At 36.9% G+C, this 10,931-nt stretch overlaps 1 protein-coding gene across 2 annotated transcripts; it reads left to right on the forward strand.

Annotated features, from left to right (window-relative positions):
* Positions 1-1,084: 1,084 nt before the first annotated feature.
* Positions 1,085-10,348, forward strand: LOC131242788 (ras-related protein RABD1). 2 transcript variants are annotated; one of them, XM_058241666.1, is made up of 8 exons: positions 1,085-1,242; positions 1,334-1,406; positions 1,544-1,591; positions 6,250-6,297; positions 7,414-7,485; positions 8,388-8,543; positions 9,061-9,164; positions 10,101-10,348. In XM_058241666.1, the coding sequence occupies exons 1-8, from the start codon at positions 1,229-1,231 to the stop codon at positions 10,192-10,194; spliced, it is 609 nt and encodes a 202-aa protein (XP_058097649.1). In that variant the 5' UTR covers positions 1,085-1,228; the 3' UTR covers positions 10,195-10,348. The 2 variants fall into 2 exon arrangements, with proteins under 2 accessions (XP_058097649.1, XP_058097650.1); XM_058241667.1 differs by lacking the exon at positions 9,061-9,164.
* The last annotated feature ends 583 nt before the right edge of the window (positions 10,349-10,931 follow it).

A 10,931-nucleotide genomic window follows, 5' to 3' on the forward strand; every position in this document is an offset into this window, starting at 1 on the left:
AAAACCCTATTTATTATCGGCACACCTAATGTGTGGATCATATCCTGAATATTGGATCAGTAAATCTGAAAGGCGGGTCCCATGTCACAAACAGATGAAATGTTCGTACGCGTGCCAGGTCGGCACATGTGGATGCCGACTGCAGGGGGCTCGGATGGGATGCGGATTGCTAAGATCCCCACCTCCTGTGGTCGGAAGCTAGATGGGGCCCATCGTGATGTTTTTGAGAAATCTATCCTGTTCATCCATTTTTTCAATTAGGAAATGGGACTAAAAACGAGGTGGATTAAAAACTCAAGTGGGCCACACAACAGGAAATAGTGAGGATTAAACGCACACAATTGAAACATTAACGGGGCACGTAAGTTTTGTATCAGGCTAATATTTTCGTGTTTCAATTAATCAGAGTGGGAATGAAATTATGAACGGTTGGGATGGCATGTGAACATTAAGGTGGACCCTGGGAAGGTTTCAACGGCAGGCTTTTTCTCCCTCACTTTTTTTTCCCGTCGTGTGGTCCAGTTGAGTTTTGGATCTACCTCATTTTGGTTAAGAGTCCCAATATAAGCTGGAAAAACCGATGGACGGAGTGGATTTCTCACAAACATCACGGTGCACCCCACCTAGCTTCCCACGAAGAAACTTCTTGCCACGCACGTGGAAGATGAGTTCATTTTTCCTCTGTCGCGACTTACAATTCAGCGTATGTTGTCAACCAATGGGGCCCACTTTATGAGATATTACGATGATTTGAAGCGTCCATATCCTTGTCTCGATCATAAATAAGCTTTCATCTCATGATCGAGCATCATTGATGATCCTATCCTTTGGTTGTTGGAGTTGAGTGCGAGCTAACTTCGCATAATTATTTTAAAGTTCATTACTTCAAAATAATTTTTTAAATTACTCATGAATATTATTCCACAAAACTGACGGTTCCGATCAGATAATCACTCAACATGTGGGCTACAGAAGCGGCGACATATGCTGTTTTCTTCATCGCGACAGAGGCAAAACGAAATCCCGTGGAGCAGTAAAACTGAGACATTGGTTATTCGTTAGAAAAAGAAGGGCAATCTAGTCATTCGACCCAATCTTTAAATAACCGTGCGGGAAAGCTTGTGGCTGACAGGTGAAAGAAAGAGAAAGACCCTTTTCTCCTCTTACAAAACACTCCAGAATACAAACCCTAACACACAGCAGAAATTCGAAAAGATAATTCCAGAAAATGAGCAACGAATAGTAAGAATCTGCTCTCTCTCATTTTCACGTAATTTTCTGCATTTTTTTCCGATATTTTTAATGCATTTCCCCCTCTTTTTTTTCGCCACAGCGATTACCTTTTCAAGCTTCTGCTAATCGGAGATTCATCTGTTGGAAAATCGTGCCTTCTTTTGAGATTTGCTGTGAGCTTATATCTTTCTTTATCTCTAATCAGATTCTGCAGAGAAGAGAGAGTAGTTAGGGTTTGGCATTTGGGATTATTTTGCTTTCATTGATTTTTTATTTTTTTTTTCTTTTCTAAATTTAAATCCGTTTGTAGGATGATTCATATGTTGATAGCTACATCAGTACGATCGGCGTCGATTTTGTAAGTCTCTTTCTCTACCTATCTAGTGAAATACTTTGATACTCTGGTAGAGTGTAATGGATGATACACAGGCAGTGAGAAATTATTCAGAATCGTTTATGCGGCATAGAAGTAATTCATGCTAAATCATCCAAATTATGGGCACACATTTAGTTGTATCATGAATAAAAATTACTCTTATTTCGTTATCAAAATATTAGATTTCTGGACATTCATTGGACAGTTAAAAATGAAATATATCCAATGATCTTATTTTAGAAGGCAAAAGTGTCCATGAATCAGAGGGTAAATTGTTCAAACAACTCGATTTTCATACTGGAACTCAACGACAGTGAGTAACTCATTTTAGCTGGTCTAGTTTAAGTCAATATACCCACGTGCACCATTTCTAAGTGCATGGATACCAAGCATCATTTAAAAAAAAAAAAAAAAACACGCACACACACCACCACACACTCAGGCCATGGTGGGATTTCACCACCTATGGATACCAAGCATCATATGAGCCAAAGTATGAAATAACTCCCCATCTATCTATCTATCCACATGCATGCATGCTACAAATATACATACATACATACAGACATAATTCATACACATGCACCCACTCTCCCACCCACACACATTCATACACACAATACTAATGACAACTTCAAAAATGAGATGCAAATAGATCAAAGAAAAGAAGAAAGTGATTGTCGGAAAGAACACAACAATCCTCTAGGCGAATGCTAGAGACCGTGAAAAAACCCCTCTCCAAATCTTTTACTGATTAAGGAAACAACAAACCAAAAAAGTTTCATTTAAATCATCATAATAATGCATTACATGTCCAACACATAGCTTTATATAGACTTAAACCAAGTGGAGAAGTCCTAATAATAGAACGATGAAAATGCCCTTGAATCTCATCACTAGGCCCTATATAAATGGGCCAGAACTCACTCCATTGGAGTCAAAATTGCATCATCTTGGCTTTGTTTGAAAGCCAACTCAATAGGCTATCACAAGGACTAATTTCGTATCATTCAAACATCATTTAGTACCCTAAAAGTGGCTCACCAAAAAGGAAGTGATGAAAATACAAAAAAAAAAAGAGGAAAAATTATCAAAATACTTAATCGAGCCCTACTAACTAACTAAAGCAAATAAATCCTAGAAATATAATGACCATCCAATTGCTCATCTCAGCCCCACAATGTAATCTAACCATTGATCCAATTAGGTTGACAATCAAACCATTAATTTGGTCCAGATAATCAATTGAGACGATTTGAACGGGTGGATTCTTCAAATCTTGATCAATTGGCTTGTATGGCCATTTGATTGCATCAATTTCACTCAAATTTGAAAAAATCGCCCTCAAGTTTAAATTAGTAGTCATAATTTCCTACAAAGATCCTCGTTTGTAGTGCATCTTTGGCTTTGTTGACAAGACATAAATGCTTGATGGGCAGCTTGTGCATAATATGGTGTTGAAATATGCGCCATCTCTTTTTACTTACTTTTTTTTTTTTTTTTTCACTTATTAGTGGGCCTCCGTGTTCTAGATGTTATTTGTGGCCCCTTTGTCATGGTCAGCTTTCATTTGTGGGCCCTGATTGACATTGAAATGGCACCATGGTGACCGTGAAACTATCCATCTCTTCGTCCATCAAATAGTCCGTACTTGTTAATTCTTCAATTTCCTCTACTATTTCATTTGAAGGTTGATCATCCATTTTCATTGGTGCTTTCTTCAATTGAGTTGTTGATCCATCAATACGGGTATCCCTAGATCCATTGAGCAAGCCAGTTGTGGATTCCTCTTCAGACATCATACGCTTAAACGTATCATTCTTGGGAATTCCAGAGAATGGATTGGAGTTCATAGCATTTTTCTTTTTCAACCAAGGGCTCGAAGCAGGCTCTTATTGCTTCCTTGAGTTCCATGAATTCTTTTGCAATATCTTCCTTTAATGTTCTAATATCTTTCTTGAGTTCTTGCAAATTCTCCTCCTACGTCTCTTGAACATTCTTAGCCATCACTAACATTGTCGCTTGCTATGATGCTTTTAAATAACTGACATGTGGCAACCACCCTTCATAACATTGGAAGGAGTGTTTTTAGGAGTTGCCATAAGGATAAGGTACATACGAAGATGGGTGTGTGACACCTGAATCGCAAAAAATAAAAGGGACAATAAGAATATTAGAGTAGAGAGGGAGAGAACTTTATTGATATCAACTTCTTCTCTTACAATACTTAAGAGACAGTGTAATGTGTGTGAATTATATGGGGTTCAATCCCTGGTAGTGTTAGTGTTACCTTAAAAAAAATACTTACGAAAATGTAGAAAAATATTAGAATTCACCACTTCTTACACCCTCCTATAGACTCTAAGTGAATCTCTAATGACAATCCCCCTGACTAAGAAATTGATTTCAAATCCATCTAATTGACTTCAAATCATTATAATCTACCCTTATAAAAGCCAAACCATAGTAAAAACAAATATAGGAATCCTCATTACATCTCTAAATCAGCCCCATATCTTTAATCACATTCCCCTCATATCTTCAACCACATCTTTAAATCAATCCCCATATCTTCTAACAACAATAAATTGTCATTCTTGATTTAAGCTCCTAAGTCTATAAGTAAACAATTCAAAAATCAACACATCGTTGAACCCTAAGATGGGCTATGGGCTTATATTATTGTTGGACCTCATAGTCGGCTTAGGCAGGCCATGGGCTTATATTATATTAGCATGACTTGAGGTAATATGAAAGACAATCTTGATCATCTAAGTAACTTGGATAAGAATAACACGATAGATATGGGCGTGCAAAGGAGTCTGAATAGGGATAACCATATGAGGCATATAGATATCTTCCCATCCACAACATCTCTAAGAAAGAACATGAAAAAACATAGGCTAAACTTTAGGCTTGAGTTCTAGATCTAAGGGTTTTGAGAGTATGGGCTGGGTTTTGGTGAAGGAAAGAAAAATGGCAAGGGAATTGATGGGTTGGAATGAGATTAAGATTTAGTAGGGTTGGAAATAGGTACAATTAGGGTTTGATGTGTGTATGTTTTATTTACAGGGTACAATTGGGGTTCAAAGGGTTTTATGTAGGATTTGGGAAAGGAGGGAAAAGGGAAAAGGAAAAAAGAAAAGAAAAGATCAAGGAAGATGAAAGATTGAGGAAAATGGAGAAGATGAAAGGGACGGATTGAGATGAGGAAATTACCTTATTTTAGTAACCCAAGAGCAGAACTTGCTTTGATACCAAATAATGCAAACCCCAAAAACAAATGCAAAAGATCGAAGAAGAGAAAGAGATGTGGGAAAGAACCTAACAATCCTCTAACTGAATGCTAAAGTCAGGGGAAAAAAAAAGAAGCTCTCTCCAAATCTTCCACTAATTAAAGAAACAACAAACCAAAGAAGTTTTATACAAGTCATTGTAATAATATATTAGACCTCCCTCACGTAGCTTTATATAAAATTAAACCAAGTAGAAAAGCCCTAATAACAAAAAAAAATGATCAAAATGCCCTTAAATCCTGTGACTACCATGTGGGCCTTATATAAATGGGCCATAATTCGAATGTTAGACGTGCATGATTTTGCCTCGTTTGAAAGCTAACTCACTAGGCTATCAAACGGGACCAATTTCATATCATCTATACATCATTTGATATCCCAAAAGTGGCCTAACCATTGATCCCATCATATTGATCATTACCATGGATTTGGTCCAGATCAGTGTTTTAAATAGCGGTAGCGTGATGCGTAGCGCTCAACCTTCTATAGCATGTAGCGGAAATACGTAGCGTGTAGCGTAAGCTATACAATACTTCTATTTTTTAATTTAAAAATAGAACAAATATAATAAATAGTGGAAAAAGAAAAAAAAAAAATGAAAATGCCTAAAGATTATTCATTTGATCAATTGTAAGCATGTTCAAACAAGTTATTAGTTATCATTTATCAAAAGCCAATCCACATATATAAATCAATTCAAATAATTATCACATCAACAACTTTATAGGCAAACCACTTCAATTAATAATGTTTAATTGAAACCACAAGTCACAATTATGAAAAGAAATAAAAATCCCATAGGTTAAAAGTATCAAGTGCAATACAAGTGTCAAATTCCTCAACATTAGATATAAAGAAAACATGAAAAAAATAATAAAATAGTAAAAAAATACATTGTAGTGTACGCTACGTACGTAGTTGTAGCATACGCTATGACCCCTGTAGCGTACGCTACAGGAGATTTACGCTATTTAGGACGCTACATAGCGCTACAGCCACGCTATGCTACGTAGCGTACACTACTGCTATGCTACAGGCACTATTTGAAACACTGGTCCAGATCATCAATTAAGTCAATTTGAATGGGTGGATTCTTCAAATCTTGATCAATTGGCTATTGTGGCCATTTGGTTGTGTCAAATACAAACACATACACAAAAATATAGACACAATACAGACACATACACATACATTTAGGTGATATGTTTTATTTTTGTCTGTTTCTATATCTATCTATCTATACATACATACACACCTACCCAATTCATGCCATGCATAAACATACACGATACAGACACATTTTGGTGATGTGATTTATTTTTGTATTATTTGTCTAACCTTCAGAAAATTAGGACTGTTGAGCTCGATGGGAAGACAATCAAGCTGCAGATTGTGAGTAATTTGGGAATATCCATTTGAATTTCTGCTATTTGTATGATTTTATTTCACTCTTGAATGTTTTAGTTATTGGGTTTTCTTGATGCCAATATATTTGCTTTGGTAAATCTAACTGAATTCCAATGGATGTTGTCCTTTTCTTTTTCTTTTTCTTTTTTTTCTTTTTCTTTTTTTTTTTTTGTAAAAAATTTTAGTAGGTAAGTTGGGATCAAACTCTGGCTCCAAGAGTTTATCTTTATATTCATGTCTATGGGCATATCTTATCACTTCTTACTCATCAGTTGTTTGCTCTTATCATTTTCGGTACTTTGTCCAAGATATGATGCCGGTTCAAGTTGCAGGTAAGGCTTCGTTTGGATGGAGTTGCCTAGAAAATTATCTGGGGGAACACGTGGGGCCCACAGTGCCACATGAGAATCCCTCTGTTATGCAAATAATGGGAAAATCTAAGTACTTGAAAGCCTGCATGCTCAAGAAAATTTTCATGGGAATCTCCATCTATGTGAAACCTAATGCAAGTCTGCTGTCCATGCCAATAATTCGATTTTGTGTGATGGATTAGTTGAATGGCTGCTGATTTTTAATAAACATAACAGGCCTGTTTTGTTGGGTCACACGATGTACATCTTTTCCCCTTCTTTTTGTATTGGACATATATTAGAAAAAAATAATAATTTAGCTGGCAGTCTGGCACATATACATGTAACTGCTGCAAGATATCCAATTGGTAATTGTTTTTGTGGTTTTAGAACTATATTTAGTTCAAGTCACTTGATTGGAGGTGAATGAGGTTTGTATCAGCAGGAAGGAACCGAATACCAAGGATCCCACTGCTGGTTGAACATCGCCCTAAGCACATTTTGCCATTCAAAGAACAGGATTTCCATTTCTTCCATACACCACCGACAACAGGTTGTGGTAAAAGTTACTTGGCAAGGAAAAGCATCCCCCTTAAGACTTTTGTCTACCCATCATTGTGCTTTCGTACCGGAAAAGATTGGCTAGAAGAGAACTACTGAATTATCCATTTGCAATGAAAGCCACCATATTGTGCTTCCTGCGGCAGGGCTTCCTCATTACCTCTTTATTTATTCTCTTTTGTTTGCTTAGTGGGACACTGCAGGACAAGAACGGTTCAGGACCATAACCAGCAGTTACTACAGAGGGGCACATGGAATCATAGTAAGCATATATTCTTCATCTAATGACTTTTCCAATTTGATTCATGCTGGTACTCTCAGTTCTCCATCAGATTGATTTGCATTTATACATTGACACATTCTTTTTTCAATGTGAAAACTATTGGTCATTTGTTTAAATTTCAGCTACCAGAGCCAATATTCATCAGTCCCTAGATTTTGCATGCATAAAGTTACTTTCACATTGTCATTGTTATTAACTAACACATTGTTTTATAATTCCGACATTATTTCTCTTCCTTTATATTAGCTTCATTTATAAATAATTCTGTTCTGATTTCTGAACAGTTCTACTCTCTGACCTAAAGTTATAGAAAATTGCTATGGATAAATATTTTGTTGGCTGCCAAATTAGATGTTTTTAATTTGTTGTATTTCACTTTGCTCATCAATGCCATGCCTCAAGTGATGAATCCATTTTAGAAAGATTTGAACAACATCCTTTTTTAATACCCGATGTGGTCGTTATTTGAATAGAAGTAGGATGGATGTGGGTAAAAGCAAGTTTAGATGGGGTGAACCTGCTGTATTTTGTTGCAGCCACAGACAATCGTTGGTTGACCTAATACAAGTCTTCACCTTGCTTCTTTTAATTGAAATGTGTGGGGAATAGTAGTAGTATTCTGAAGATAAACAACAGGATGATTTTTAGTTTTTTCTTTTGTCATTTTCAAACATTGTCCTTGGTGTATTTCTTTTCTTCTTAAGCAATCTACATAACAAGCATCCATGTTTTTTTGTAGTTCTAATCTAAGCACAGGAGCTTATCTAACCTTTCAATAGTATGCTTCACTTCTTGACAAATTCAGGATTCTCTAAGTCTATTAAACCTTGAGTTTATAAGATGCCACACAAATTGCTGCTGATGCCCTGAGATCGTTACAGATTGTCTATGATGTTACTGAGATGGAAAGTTTCAACAATGTGAAGCAATGGCTGAGTGAGATTGACAGATATGCAACCGATAGTGTATGCAAGCTTCTCGTTGGGAATAAATGTGATCTTGTTGAAAACAAGGTTGTGGACACACAAACAGCAAAGGTAACTGTCCTGATATCCTTATGAGGTTGAGTCCTGTTGTTTTTTGACTGTCCAGACTCCAGACGGTTAAATGAAAATTGTCAGTCTGCATTAATCTTTAATGGCTACTGGGAACAAATATATTTTTGGGATTATTCTGTTAGTTCTTTTAAGATATTTTAGATCTGGCTTGATTTTTAATTTCTGTATAAACATCACTTATTGCCCAGAGAGCTAAACTATTTAATAGAAACTACTGCACATCTCAAGGCCGATAGGCCCAATTCCAAACTGCATGTTTTTTTTGTTTTTTTTTTTTTATTTCTGGGAGTTGTTATGGGAACCTACTCTGATTGATAAATACACCCATCCTTTTTTATTTTGGTTATACACTAGTACAAAGTTGTGCTTTTGTATGACTAAATGATGGGTGTATTAATCAGTCAAATGGGTGTGGAGGGTGTTACTGCAAATTACACATGAAATGGTGTTCTCATTCTTCACGGACTCAATCAGTACTGGATATAATGAACTGCAGGCACTTGCAGAGGAGCTTGGGATGCCTTTCCTTGAGACGAGTGCAAAGGACTCAATTAATGTGGAACAAGCTTTTGTAACCATGGTTGGGGAGATTAAGAAAAGGTTGTTCCATGCTTTCTGCATAGGATGCAATCTAGTTTCTACTCTGCAAACTTCTGTTTCTGTTGTGCATTCCATGCTTATGTTGCTATCTAGAATTCAAATATCTTCTTTTTATGGTGAGTTCTATGCTTTTGACTCTGGAATACATTGCTATTTAAAGTCTGTCATGTTTTTCCATAAGCTGCCAATCTTAATTTTATTAACCTGCTATGATTCACACTTTATTTTCATTATTTCTTAAGCTATTGTTTTATAACCATATTTACCGTATTAATGTTTTCTTAAATCATACGTAGTCGAACATAGGGAGTCTGGAAAAAGAAGCATAACCTGACATATGTTCAGAGATTAGAGAGAATACACCCCTATACTAGGTTTTGCTTAGGAGTTTGTTGTCTCCTGGGTTTGTTCTCCATCCGCAAGAGGCTATGCTAAGTTTAGTAACAGTGCAATGCTTGATATGTTCATGACATTGATTGCCTGAAGAAGGTAGCAGTGATTCATTTTGTACACTTGTTGCACTTGCAAACTGAAGCATGTGACCGAGCAATACGAGTTCAACAATAATATCATGCTACTGTTGTCCACTTGACGGACTTCCTGGAAACACGTGATATCAAAATCAAGTAAGAGGGAGTTGCCACTCTGCAATCTTTTCAGCAATCGCATTGTCCTTGGCGAGTACTCAAACGCGTCCATTTTTTACAGTGGCCATATTCATCCACTTCTACTTGGATTGTCCAGGCTATTAGTTTCCAAAAGTTTAGGCACCAGTATTTCTTGCTCCTTCAAACCCTTTCTATGTGCAGCTTTGCTTGTTCCCCCCGATTTTCCCTGAATATATAGATCTTCATTCTTATTCTTGGCCATCTTTTTCTGAAAGGAGCATATTGTTTGAACTTTAATTTCCATTCCCTTTCTCTGTTTTTATTGCAGAATGGGAAATCAGCCAAGCTCAGACAGAAATGTGCCGAACACTGTACAGATGAAGGGGCAGCCAATCCAGCAGAATAGCAACTGTTGTGGTTAGCATTCTTCCTGTTTCTTGTATTACTACAATATGCTGATCAAACTCAAGACGTATCGCAATTATGTTTACAATCTGATGGCGTCTTCTTTACTTCAAACACATGAGCTGAAATATGTCTGCAGAAGTCTTTCTTTTATGTGACAAAAGTTCCATATATTGTCATGTGAGCTCACAAAGCAATGTTTTTTAAGAAGTGCTAAACATGAGGACCATTTGAGCATTCCTTGACTCGGAATTGGTTCTGCCTTCCTGGCAGAACCAATGCCCTGGCATGGGGTCGGTTGGGAAATAGAAACCATATTACCCAGGTTTCCTGCTTTGCTGCTGCTTCTCTGTCCAAACTGCAAATGAGAGAAGAACTGGGCCTTTCTTATCCCACTTGTGATCAAAGCAGAGCTCATCTGCCCCTTCAAAGGGAAACTTCAAATGTCCTTATGGTATGTTGATATGCTATCATGCCTGCCTGTAGAGCATCTGGGATGTGACAACGTGCTGTGTATCCGCTGACATTCACCGAAGCTGATATTTCTAGGGTTTGGGTTAACATTCAAGTCAATACACCCAACCACCATCCTCACATCAATACAGACTGTCCAAATTGTGGGACCCATTCTGGATGTAGAATAGCCTGAAAATAACACTGATCAGAGTAGTTTCATCACTGAGTGATCGCAAGTGCATTTGGAAATGGTCAATGGCCAAATTCATCAGGTGAAACTGAATGGTCAAAATCATTT

The sequence above is a fragment of the Magnolia sinica genome, chromosome 4, assembly GCF_029962835.1.
Source record: "Magnolia sinica isolate HGM2019 chromosome 4, MsV1, whole genome shotgun sequence".
NCBI lineage: Eukaryota > Viridiplantae > Streptophyta > Magnoliopsida > Magnoliales > Magnoliaceae > Magnolia > Magnolia sinica.

Excerpts from the sequence above, each read along its gene's own strand:
- LOC131242788 (XM_058241666.1), top strand. Across the intron at positions 1,407-1,543 it reads GCCTTCTTTTGAGATTTGCT|GATGATTCATATGTTGATAG; the intron begins GTGAGCTTATAT and ends ATCCGTTTGTAG. Across the intron at positions 7,486-8,387 it reads GAGGGGCACATGGAATCATA|ATTGTCTATGATGTTACTGA; the intron begins GTAAGCATATAT and ends AGATCGTTACAG.